The following is a 12,874-nucleotide window of genomic DNA, read 5'->3' on the forward strand; positions in this document are numbered from 1 at the left end:
CTCCTGCCTTCTCCCCGTAACCTCTGACACCCGGACTAACCAAGAGCTGGCTTGATATTAAAAGATTAGTTTGTTGAATGGTACTATTTCAATATTGATGAGCTTGTTTAGCTGTTCATTCAGATTTCCCTGCTACATAAACTATCTTTAGCATCTTCTGATGTTACAGTAAGACCTGAAGATGTTTATCAAAACTTGTGTGGGTCCTGGGTTCGATCCTGACTACGGGCGCTGTCTGTACGGAGTTTGCACGTTCTCCCCGTGACCTGCGTGGGTTTCCAGTTTCCTCCCACACACCAAAGACGTGCAGGTTTGTAGGTTAATTGGCTTGGTATAAATGTAAATTGTCCCTGGTGTGTGTAGGACAGTGTTAGCGTGCGGGGATCGCTGGTCGGCGCGGACCCGGTGGTCCAGAAGGACCTGTTTCCGCGCTGTATCTGTAAACCAAGCTGAACTAAACATCACATAAGTACATTGGCATTAGCACTTATGCTGATAGAGCTAAACGTCACATATAACACAGAATCAAATTGACATTTAATAGTGATTACAACTGGTTATAACAACTGGTTCTGATAGATCACTCTTCAAAAGGAATCTCGTTTAGCAAGCTCCTTACAAACACACAAAGAGATGTCGGCAGATTAACCTGTGCAGAAATGAACAGCAGGTGTTGGTTTATACATTAGACATAAAAAGCTCAGCGGGTCAGACAGCATCTCTAGAGAAAAGGAATGGGTGATGTTTCGGGTCAAGACCCATCTTCACACTGAGTGACAGGGGAGAGAGGGTCTAGAGATATGGAAGGGTGAGGTGTGAAAACGAGAGATCAAAGGCGACAAAGGTCGAGGAGAATGTGGAACGGTTCATGGTTCGCTGAGGGGGAAGGTGACCAGGAGGTGAACAATCAGTAAAATTGATCAGAAGGATTAAGGTCAAACTAGTAGGAGAACTGGGAAGATGGAGGGGATGGAGAGAGAGAGAGGGAAAGCAAGGGTCACTTGAAGTTAGAGAAGTCAATATTCATACCGCTGGGGTGTAAGCTGCCCCAAGCGAAATACGAGGTGCTGCTCCTCCAATTTGCGCTGGGCCTCACTCTGACAGTGGAGGAGGCCCAGGACAGAAAGGTCAGTGTGGGAATGGGAAGGGACTGCAGATGCTGGTTTACACCGAAGATAGACACAAAGTGCCGGAGTAACTCAGCGGGACAGGCAGCATCTCTGGAGAGGAGGAATGGGCGATCCCATTCCTTCTATCCAAGGTGAGTGCGGGAATGGGAAGGGGAGCTAAAGTGTTTAGCAACCGGGAGATCAGGTAAATCTGGGCGGAAACCCAAGGGTCCCGTGATTGAGATGATTCGGCTGCCCTTGGAGGTGGTCTTCCATCGCAGCGCTTCATTGCATTTTGCGCACATTCTTCATTCAGTTCTGCGAGAGAGAGAGGGAAATACAGAAGACAGGTTAGATCTCAGCATCAGGACCACATCTGGAACAAAGTGCTGGAGTAACTCACTCAGGCAGCATCTCTGGAGTAAATGGGATGGGTGACGTTTCAGTTCGGGACCCTTCTTCAGACTGACAATAGAGGGGAAGGGGACTGGAGGTATAGAGAGGCCACGATATAGAAACATAGACAATAGGTGCAGGAGTGGGCCATTCGGCCCTTCGAGCCAGCACCACCATTCAATATGAGAATTGCTGATCATCCCCAATCAGCACCCCGTTCCTGCCTTCTCCTCATATCCCTTGATTCCGTTAGCCCTAACAGCTAGACCTAACTCTCTCTTGAAAACATCCAGTGAATTGGCCTCCACTGCCTTCTGGGGCAGAGAATTCCACAGATTCACAACTCTCTGGGTGAAAATATTTTTCCTCATCTCAGTCCTAAATAGGGCTCTTAAAGATAGTGGAGTCAGGGGATATGGGGAGAAGGCGGAGTGGAGTCAGGGGATATGAGTATAGAAGTAGGGATGTAATGTTAAAATGATGAGAGGGGGTGTTGTGGATAGACAGAGTGATTTAGGCCACTGTGGCATAGTTTAGCTTTTCCCTTTGAGACAAATCAAAATAGGGTACAGATTTAAACAAACAGGGGATCTGGGACATGACTTCAGAATTATATAGGGTGGTACAGAAGTTTAGGGCTAGCCTAAAATCAGAGCATGAGTATAGAAGGGGGATGTCTTTAAAATCAGAGAGACCAAATCTGGTAGCGGTGCCCAATGGAATGAGCTTTACTAGAATGTTGCCTGGGTTTCAGTGGAAAGGTTGGTGGAGGCAGGGTTCATTGCTGGGTATCATTTAAAAATAAACAAGCTTGGATAGGCATATGGACATGAGAAGGGAATGGAGGGGGGTTATGAGGTATGAGTGCAGAGCAGGTGGGGACTAAGAGAAAAATAATTGTTCGGCACGGGACTTGTAGGGTGCGAGATGGCCTAAGTTTCGGCGTAATTGTTTCCGTATGGTTATATGGTTATATACAATTATAAAAGGACTGGACAAGCTAGATGCAGGAAAAATGTTCCCAATGTTGGGCGAGTCCAGAACCAGGGGCCACAGTCTTAGAATAAAGGGGAGGTAATTTAAGACTGAGGTGAGAAAAAACTTTTTCACCCAGAGTTGTGAATTTATGGAATTCCCTGCCACAGAGAGCAGTGGAGGCCAAGTCTCTGGATGGATTTAAGAGAGAGTTAGATAGAGCTCTAGGGGCTAGTGGAATCAAGGGATATGGGGAGAAGGCAGGCACGGGTTATTGATTGGGGACGATCAGCCATGATCATATTGAATGGCGGTGCTGGCTCAAAGGGCCGAATGGCCTCCTCCTGCACCTATTTTCTATGTTTCTATGCCACACCTGGAGTATCGTGCCCAGTTTTGTACATTCTGCTGCAGGAAAGATGTCGTCAAGCTGGAAAGTGCGTGGAGGAGATTTACGAGGATGTTGCCAGGACTTGAGGGCCTGAGCTATCGGGAGAGGTTGATCAAGCTTAAATTTTATTCCTTGCAGCGCAGGAGGCTGAGGGGTGACGTTATGGAGACGTACAAAATTATAAGGCGACTAGAAAGATGTTTCCACTAGTGGGAGAGTCTAGGACCAGCGGGCACAGCCTCAGAATTAAAGGACATCCCTTTAGGAACGAGATGAGGAGGAATTTCTTTAGTAAGTAAGTAAGTTTATTGGCCAAGTATTCACATACAAGGAATTTGCCTTGGTGCTCCGCCCACAAGTAACAACATGACGTACAGCGACAGTTACGAATGACTCAGAAAACACTAAACATTAATAATAATAAAACATTAATGATAAAACACCATTGATCAAGCATGAACCAACAAAATACCAGAGCAAAGGGAGGCTACAGGTTTTTGGCTGTTGAGTAGAGCAACTACTCGTGGATAAAAACTGTTTTTATGTCCGGCTGTGGCAGCTTTGACAGTCCGGAGTCGCCTTCCAGAGGGAAGTGATTCGAAGAGTTTGTGGCCAAGGTGAGAGGGGTCAGAGAGGGTGGTGAATCTGTGGAATTCATTGCCACAGAAGGCTGTGGAGGCCAAGTCAATGGATATTTTTAAGGCAGCGATAAATAGATTCTTGATTAGTGCGGGTGTCAGGGGTTATGGGGAGAAGGCACTGGAATGGGGTTGGGAGGGAGAGATAGATCAGCCATGATTGAATGGCGGAGTAGACTTGATGGGCCGAATGGCCTGATTCTGCTCCTATCACTTATGAACATGAAAGTATGATATAGTCATCACTGGTCAGACCATTCAGCATTATCTCCAGCGATTTGTGGTCAATGTGGGAAAAGGAAATTAATTCTTACCGATGTACAGCTGATGACCGTTCTTGCTGGTTTTGTGACGTGGAATCGAATCGTAATCAGTGCGTTACAGGTCAGCGTGGTCTGTGGGGACATTGCAAAAACTAAATGAAATCAATGGTTTAGTTTAGTTTAGTTTAGTTTAGAGAAACAGCGTGAAAACAGGCCCTTCGGCCCATCGAGTCCGCTCTGACCAGCGATCCCCGCACATGAACACTATCCTACACACACATGGGACACTTTTTACATTTACATTACGGTTCTCTGGATACCTTCAAGAGAGAGATAGATAGGGCTCTTAGAGATAGCGGAGTCAATAGACAATAGGCAATAGGTGCAGGAGTAGGGCATTCGGCCCTTCGAGCCAGCACCGCCATTCAATGTGATCATGGCTGATCATCCACAATCAGTACCCCGTTCCTGCCTTCTCCCCATATCCCCTGACTCCGCTATTTTTAAGAGCCCTATCTAGCTCTCTCTTGAAAGCATCCAGAGAACCGGCCTCCACCTCCACCTGAGGCAGAAAATTCCACAGACAGGGGACAGTGACAGTTACGAGTGAAACATATAAGATTTTGAAACTTATAAGATTATTAAGGGTTTGGACACAGCTAGAGGCAGGAAACATGTTCCTGATGTTGGGGGAGTCCAGAACCAGGGGCCACAGTTTAAGAATAAGGGGTAAGCCATTTAGAACGGAGACGAGGAAACACTTTTTCTCACAGAGAGTGGTGAGTGTGGAATTCTCTGCCTCAGAGAGCGGTGGAGGCTGGTCAGGAGATATGGGGAGAAGGCAGGAACGGGCACTGATTGGGGATGATCAGCCATGATCACATTAAATGGCGGTGCTGGCTCGAAGGGCCGAATGGCCTACTCCTGCATCTATTGTCTATTGACTCGGAAAACAGAAACATTAATAATAATAAGACATTAATGATAAAACACCATTGATCAAGCATGTGAACCAACAAAATACCAGATCAAAGGGAGGCTACAGATTTTTGGCTGTTGAGTAGAGCAACTACTCGTGGATAAAAACTGATGTGTACAAGATCATGAGAAGAATCGATCGGGTAGATAGATGCACAGAGTCTTTTACCCAGAGTTAGGTGAATCGAGGACCAGCGAACATGGGTTTAAGGTGAAGGGGTTAAAGATATAATGGGAATCCGAGGGGTGACATTTTCACACAGTGGATGTACGGAACAAGCTGCCAGAGGAGGTAGTCGAGGCTGGGACTATCCCAACGTTTAAGAAACAGTTGGACAGATACATGGATAGGATAGGATTGGAGGGATATTGACCCAACGCAGGCAGGTGGGACTAGTTGGGATCGTAATCTGAAGAAGGGTTTCGGCCCGAAACGTTGCCTATTTCCTTCGCTCCATAGATGCTGCTGCACCCGCTGAGTTTCTCCAGCTTTTTTGTGTAACCCTAGTTGGGACATTGTTGGCCGGTGTGGGCGAGTTGGGCCGAAGGGCCTGTTTCCACGCTGTATCACTCTATGCCTCTATGTGAGAGGGGCAAAGTTTACAGGAGATGTGCGGGGTAAGTTCTTTACACAGAGGGTGGTGGGTGCCTGGGACGCGCTGCCAGGGGTGGTGGTGGAGGCAGATACCACAGTGGCATCTAAGAGCCTTCTAGGTGGGCACATGGATATGCAAGGAAGGGAGGGATACAGATCACGTGTAGGCAGAAGGGATTGGATTAACTTGGCATCTAATGTACGACACGGACATTGTGGGCCGAAGGGCCTGTTGCAGTGCCCTTCTATGTTCTATGTAATATTGTCACTAAAACAAGTTTGACAGACCCTGACTGCGGGCGCTGTCAGTACGGAGTTTGTACCTTCTCCCCCTGACCCTCGTGGGTTTTCTCCGGGTGCCCCAGTTTCCTCCCAATGTTCCCGATGTTGGGGGAGTCCAAAACCAGGGGCCACACAGTTTAAGAATAAGGAGTAAGCCATTAGAACGAAGACGAGGAAACACTTTTTCTCACAGAGAGTTGTGAGTCTGTGGGAATTCTCTGCCTCAGAGGGCGGTGGAGGCAGGTTCTCTGGATACTTTCAAGAGAGAGCTAGATAGGGCTCTTAAAAATAGTGGAGTCAGGGGATGTGAGGAGAAGGCAGGAACGGGATACTGATTGGGGATGATCAGCCATGATCACATTGAATGGCGGTGCTGGCTCGAAGGGCCGAATGGCCTCCTCCTGCACCTATTGTCTCTTGTCTATTATCTCCCACACTCCAAAGACATGCAGGTCTGCAGGTTATTTGGCTTCTATAAAATTATTATTATTATTATTATTTTATTTATTTATTTTTTGTTAGAATCAATTGTACAAAAAAGAAAATGATCGACATACAACAGTCATACAATTTTCGTACTGCTTCAGTTTTAAACGTTTTATGAACTAATAACTAGATCGGAAAAAAAAAAAGAAAAGGGAAAAAGGGAAAGAAAGGAGAAAAGAAAAAGAAAATAATTTTTTTTCCAGAAAAAAAAACAAGAAAAAGAAAAAAGAAAAACCCCAGAACTAACGAAGAAGTGAAAAAAGCGGAGATGTATCCCACTGCCCTTCCCTACACCCACTCACCCGACCCTAGCATCAGTTTTGAGTTTGTGTTCAACCGTTATGTTATTGAAGAAATTCAACAAAAGGAGACCATCTTTTGGAAAATTTGGCTTCTTAAAATTTAGGCCATTTGGAAAAATGGGCTGAAAGATGGCAGATGGAGTTTAATGCTGATAAATGTGAGGTGCTACATCTTGGCAGAACAAATCAAAATAGGACGTACATGGTAAATGGTAGGGAATTGAAGAATACAGTTGAACAGAGGGATCTGGGAATAACTGTGCACAGTTCCTTGAAGGTGGAATCTCATATAGATAGGGTGGTAAAGAAAGCTTTTGGTAAGCTAGCCTTTATAAATCAGAGCATTGAGTATAGAAGCTGGGATGTAATGTTAAAATTGTACAAGGCATTGGTGAGACCAAATCTGGAGTATGCTGTACAATTTTGGTCGCCCAATTATAGGAAGGATGTCAACAAAATAGAGAGAGTACAGAGGAGATTTACTAGAATGTTGCCTGGGTTTCAACAACTAAGTTACAGAGATAGGTTGAATAAGTTAGGTCTTTATTCTCTGGAGCGCAGAAGGTTAAGGGGGGACTTGATAGAGGTCTTTAAAAAATGATGAGAGGGATAGACAGAGTTGATGTGGACAAGCTTTTCCCTTTGAGAATAGGGAAGATTCAAACAAGAGGACATGACTTCAGAATTAAGGGACAGAAGTTTAGGGGTAATATGAGGGGGAACTTCTTTACTCAGAGAGTGGTAGCGGTGTGGAATGAGCTTCCAGTGGAAGTGGTGGAGGCAGGTTCATTGGTATCATTTAAAAATAAATTGGATAGGCATATGGATGAGAAGGGAATGGAGGGTTATGGTATGAGTGCAGGCAGGTGGGACTAAGGGGAAAAAAAAATTTGTTCTGCACGGACTTGTAGGGCCGAGATGGCCTGTTTCCGTGCTGTAATTGTTATATGGTTATATGGTTATATGGTTCTCAAAGGTTCAAAGGTTGTTTAATTCTATAAATTGTCCCCGGAGCGTAGGATAGAACCAGCGTACGGGGTGATCGCTGGTCGGTGCGGACTCGGTGGGCCGAACCATGCCAAATAGACTCAGGAATAGTTGTTTTCCGAAAGTCATAACTACTCTTAATTCACACATGCACTGACATCACAGCCCAACACCCGGACTTCCATCTATTCTATCCACGTTCTGAAATTTGGAACTGTAATGTGTATTGTAACTGTAATTTTTAATATTTTTTAAAAACATTTTTAATATTCAATATAATCTTTAAACATCTGCCTAAGAATACTACCTATTCACCCTTCACCATTTTGCCTTTCTAGATATGTATATAACGCCGCAGAATTGTGCACCCCCCCCCCCCCTCCACCTTTTGTTTTGTTTTCTGTTTCTTGTTTTTTGTACTAAATTATATGTATGCACTGAGTACGAGCTGCTTTTAATCTCATTGTACATGTATAGTGACAATAAATGGCATATCTATCTATCTATCTATCTATCTATCTAAAAAATAAAAATCGAACGGGAAAACGAAGAGAGCATAAATATACTTTCATCAAATACATACCCCGTTGTTCATGAATTCACACTGTTCCATTATGTCCTCCATCCCCCGAGTACAGGCCGTCTCCTTCAGGGTAAATCCTATCTCATATTCTTTGCCATGTGGTACTAACTGTAGAAATTTGAAAACAAGTTGAAATAAGAACGTCATCCCAGAGTGAGGCCCAGCGCAAATTGGAGGAACACCACCTCATTGAAACATAGAAACATAGGTGCAGGTGTCGGCCATTCGGCCCTTCGAGCCAGCACCGCCATTCAATGTGATCATGGCTGATCATCTAAAATCAGTACCCCGTTCCTGCCTTCTCCCCACATTCTGATAGCCCCAAAAGCTAGATCTAACTCTCTTGATAGTTTGTATATTTCGCTTGGGCAGCTTACACCCCAGCGGTATGAATATTGACTTCTCAAACTTAGACAATAGACAATAGACAATTCAATAGACAACTTCAAGTAACCCTTGCTTTCCCTCTCTCTCCATTCCCGCCTCTTCCCATTTCTCCGATGTCTCTGACTATCCTCCTGATTATATTTTATGTCTGTTTGTTTTTTTATTATCCTCGCCTCGCTGTCAATGATCAATTCCACATTTTCCTTCATCTCCGCCTCCTTTGATGTCTCATTCCTGGGCACACCCATCACAAGTCCTTATTCTCTGGACGACGCGGAAGAACATTGCCCTTCAGGTAGTCCCTGCTTCTCCCCGAGACTGCGCCGACCAGCAACTGTCTCCCCCCCCCCCCCCCCCCCCCCCACCCTCCACATCAGTCTGAAGAAGGATGAGAACGTGTCACCTGTTCCGCTCACAAAGCTATCTTCAACACACTTTGGGCACGCTAGAGGCAGGAAACATGTTCCCGATGTTGGGGGAGCCCAGAACCAGGGGCTACAGTTTAAGAATAAGGGGTAAGCCATTTAGAACGGAGATGAGGAAACACTTTTTCACACAGAGAGTCGTGAGTCTGTGGAATTCTCTGCCTCAGAGGGCGGTGGAGGCAGGTTCTCTGGATACTTTCAAGAGAGAGCTAGATAGGGCTCTTAAAGATAGGGGATATGGAGAGAAGGCAGGAACGGGGTACTGATTGGGGATGATCAGCCATGATCACACTGAATGGCGGTGCTGGCTCGAAGGGCCGAATGGCCTACTCCTGCACCTGTTGTCTATTGTCTCTGTGAGAAAAAGTGAGAAAAATGGCTCTATGACGAATGGCTCTATGATAATATGATGGATTATCCCTCAATGTCAGGACCTGCCATTACGTAAAAGATTAAGAATGCTACAAATCTAATGTCCTCGCCGGTGTACAGAAGGAAAGGTGAAGCAGCTGTGTCTCTCCGCTCTGTAATTAATACACAGGGAGGTGAATGGAACCAGGACAGGGGTTGGCAAGTTCAGGCTTGCATCTGTAGTCCGCCAAGGCTGATTAGTTTGTGAAAGATGCTGCCGCTGCAGCTTCCTGGGCAAGGGCCCGCTGCGACAGGTTTGTTACCAACAGACCAAGCGTCCGCTCGCTGGCCGGTTTCAACATAGAACATAATAATAATAATAATAATAATAATAATAAGTTTATTTATATAGCACATTTATAGTCAATTTTCATTGACCCCAAAGTGCTTTACATAATTTAAAAATCAGTTCCATACAAAGCATAAAGATGGGTTAACAAAATAATAAAATGCATAAATAAACAGGACATAACATGTAACATAAACATCCACCACGGCATTCATCACTGTGGTGGAAGGCACAAAAAATTTTGGCCGTCCTCCTCCATTTCCCCCCCCCCCCCCCCCCCCCCCCCCGTGGACATGACCAGAGTCCAGAGTCCAGTCCAGGATCGGTCTTTCCTCACCGGAGACCGCGGCTTTAAGTTGGTGTAGGCCGCAGGCCGGCGATGGGGATTTAAAGTCCCCGCCGCAGCCAGAAGCACCGTAGACTGCAGGGCCGGCGGTCGAAGCTCCCCTCCAGGGGTGATGGTGAGCCCATGCCGGCCCCGCGGTAGAAGAACATAGAACGGTATGAGGAGGATGCTATGAGAATGCAGGGTGACTTGGGACAGGTTGGGGGAGTGGGCAGATGCATGGCAGATGCAGTTTGATGCGGATAAATGTGAGGTTATCCACTTTGGTAGCAAAATCAGGAAGGCAGATTATTATCTAAATGGCGTCAAGTTGGGAAAAGGGGAAGTAAAATGGGATCTGGGGGGTCCTTGATCAGCAGTCTATGAAAGTAAGCATGCAGGTACAGCAGGCAGTGAAGTAAGCAAATGGCGTGTTGGCCTTTATAACAAGAGGAGTTGAATATAGGAGCAAAGAGGTCCTTCTGCAGTTGTACAGAGCCCTAGTGAGACCACACCTGGAGTATTGTGTGCAGTTTTGGTCAGTTTTGATCAGCCATCATCACATTGAATGGTGGCGCTGGCTTCCACAGATTCACAACTCTCTGTGTGAAACTTACTTACTTATATTACAGACTCAAGGTCCAGAGAAAAGACTAGACATTACATAGCATAAATTACATACAAAAGACAATAAATGGCACACAAATGGACAGTACATGGTTTAAGATCAAGAATTAAAAAATCAGTGGCCTCTATTACAAGACACCTATACCAATGTCTCCACAGCTGGGATTGGTAGCATGTGGGATAAAACCTTATGTTTGATAGACAATAGGTGCAGGAGTAGGCCATTCGGCCCTTCGAGCCAGCACCGCCATTCAATGTGATCATGGCTGATCATCCCCAATCAGTACCCCGTTCCTACCTTCTCCCCATATCCCCTGACTGCTATTTTTAAGGGCCCTATCGAGCTCTCTCTTGAAAGTGTCCAGAGAACTGGCCTCCACCGCCCTCTGAGGCAGAGAATTCCACAGACTCACAACTCTCTGTGTGAAAAAAGTGTTTCCTCATCTCCATTCTAAATGGCTTATCCCTAATTCTTAAACTGTGGCCCATGGTTCTGGACTCCCCCAACATCGGGAACATGTTTCCTGCCTCTAGCGTGTCCAAACCCTTAATAATCTAATATGTTTCAATGAGATCCTCTCTCATCCTTCTAAACTCCAGAGTGTACAAGCCCAGCCGCTCCATTCTCTCAGCATATGACAGTCCCGCCACTCACAACTCTGCGACTTGATTCCTTACACCAAAGGTTCCCAACCTTTTTTGCCCCGTTTACCCCTGGCATCTTTAATAGCACAAATAACAATGTTACTTCACTTATTTATGAGCAACTAATGATGAACAGATACCGGTATACCAGAACCAAACACAGTCAGTCAACGAGAAAAAATATGTACACATCCAGAATCAACAAATTTACCCCCTGGGTAGGCAAAATGTTTCCCCTGTGGGGTAAATTTAAGCCAGGCTGGGAACCCTTGTCCTACACAATGCCCTCGAGTCCTTGGCAACAAGGGGAGGCCATTTAAGACTGAGGTGAGAAAAAACATTTTCACGCACAGAGTTGTGAATTTGTGGAATTCCCTGCCACAGAGGGCAGTGGAGGCCAAATCACTGGATGGATTTAAGAGAGAGTTAGATAGAACTCTAGGGGCTAGTGGAATCAAGGGATATGGGGAGAAGGCAGGCACGGGTTATTGATTGGGGACGATTAGCCATGATCACAATGAATGCTGAGGGAATGGAGCAGCTGGGCTTGTACGCTCTGGAGTTTAGAACGATGAGAGGGGATCTCATTGAAACATATAAGATTGTGAAGGGCATGGACATGCTAGAGGCAGGAAACATGTTCCCAATGTTGGGGGAGTCCAGAACCAGGACCATAAGAATAAGGGGTAAGCCATTTAGAACGGAGACGAGGAAACACTTTTTCTCACAGAGAGTGGTGAGTCTGTGGAATTCTCTGCCTCAGAGGGCGGTGGAGGCCAGTTCTCTGGATGCTTTCAAGAGAGAGCTAGATAGGGCTCTAAAAAATAGCGGAGTCAGGGGATATGGGGAGAAGGCAGGAACGGGGCACTGATTGTGGATGATCAGCCATGATCACATTGAATGGCGGTGCTGGATCGAAGGGCCGAATGGCCTACTCCTGCACCTATTGTCTATGTTTCTATGTTTCTATCCAATCCAATCGCACCACCAGGCAGAAGTCCTGCCCTCCCCAACCTCTCCCTGCGGCCTCAACGGCGCCCCCTGGCTGCGGGGATGTGCTGCGTGAGTCACGTTTTACACACACACACACACACACGCGCGCGGGGCACGGCTATCGGTGTCTCCGTACCTTGATGGCGATGCAGTACGTTCTCAGGAGCTTGTAGAGGTTGTCCTGTCCGGAGCCCGCGTTGTACTTGTAGATGGCGGCCTGCAGGGCGTCCTTGGCTGTTGGCGTGTGTTGGACCGGGCTCCCGCTCACACCGACCACCGCTGCAGCACACAGGAGGTAGGCCGACCACAACCTCATCTTGCAAAAACCTCTCCTGTCCAAATCCCTGGTCAAGACTGCTGCGACACTCCAGGCCCGTGAGTCCTTCCACTAAGTTACCTATTGGCAGCCGTTTGTTAATTATTATCCCCGACCTTGAATCTTCCCTTTGGACAGCGAGGGTGGCCAAATGATTCTCTCTCCGCATCGGTGTTTACTTCAGTCCTGCACGGCTGACCGCCCAAACAACATCCAGCCGGCATTTGTCCCTGACAAACAACCAGAGATGCCAAATTAAACGGGGTTTACAATTTTACAATGAAAGTGAGCATGCAGGTACAGCAGGCAGTGAAGAATGCAAATGGCATGTTGACCTTTATAACGAGAGATAAGAATCGAATACAGGAGCAAAGAGGTCCTTCTGCAGTTGTACAGGGCCCTAGTGAGACCACACCTGGAGTATTGTGTGTAGTATTGGTCCCCTATTTTGAGGAAGGACATTCTTGCTAT

At 46.3% G+C, this 12,874-nt stretch overlaps 1 protein-coding gene across 2 annotated transcripts in view; it reads right to left on the reverse strand.

Moving 5' to 3' along the window:
* Positions 1-515: 515 nt before the first annotated feature.
* The window catches only part of LOC129694225 (cathelicidin-related peptide Pt_CRAMP2-like), a 29,482-nt gene continuing 17,123 nt past the window's right edge, over positions 516-12,874 (reverse strand). For both annotated transcript variants that reach the window (XM_055630941.1, XM_055630942.1), the window contains 4 exons: positions 12,224-12,633; positions 7,986-8,093; positions 3,824-3,904; positions 516-1,427 (listed from right to left, as the gene is read on the reverse strand). In XM_055630941.1, the coding sequence (XP_055486916.1) occupies positions 1,422-1,427; positions 3,824-3,904; positions 7,986-8,093; positions 12,224-12,403 (375 nt within the window). In that variant the 5' untranslated portion in view covers positions 12,404-12,633 and the 3' untranslated portion in view covers positions 516-1,421. The remainder of the gene's footprint in view (positions 1,428-3,823; positions 3,905-7,985; positions 8,094-12,223; positions 12,634-12,874) is intronic.

The sequence above is a fragment of the Leucoraja erinacea genome, unplaced genomic scaffold (genome assembly GCF_028641065.1).
Source record: "Leucoraja erinacea ecotype New England unplaced genomic scaffold, Leri_hhj_1 Leri_583S, whole genome shotgun sequence".
Lineage (NCBI taxonomy): Eukaryota > Metazoa > Chordata > Chondrichthyes > Rajiformes > Rajidae > Leucoraja > Leucoraja erinaceus.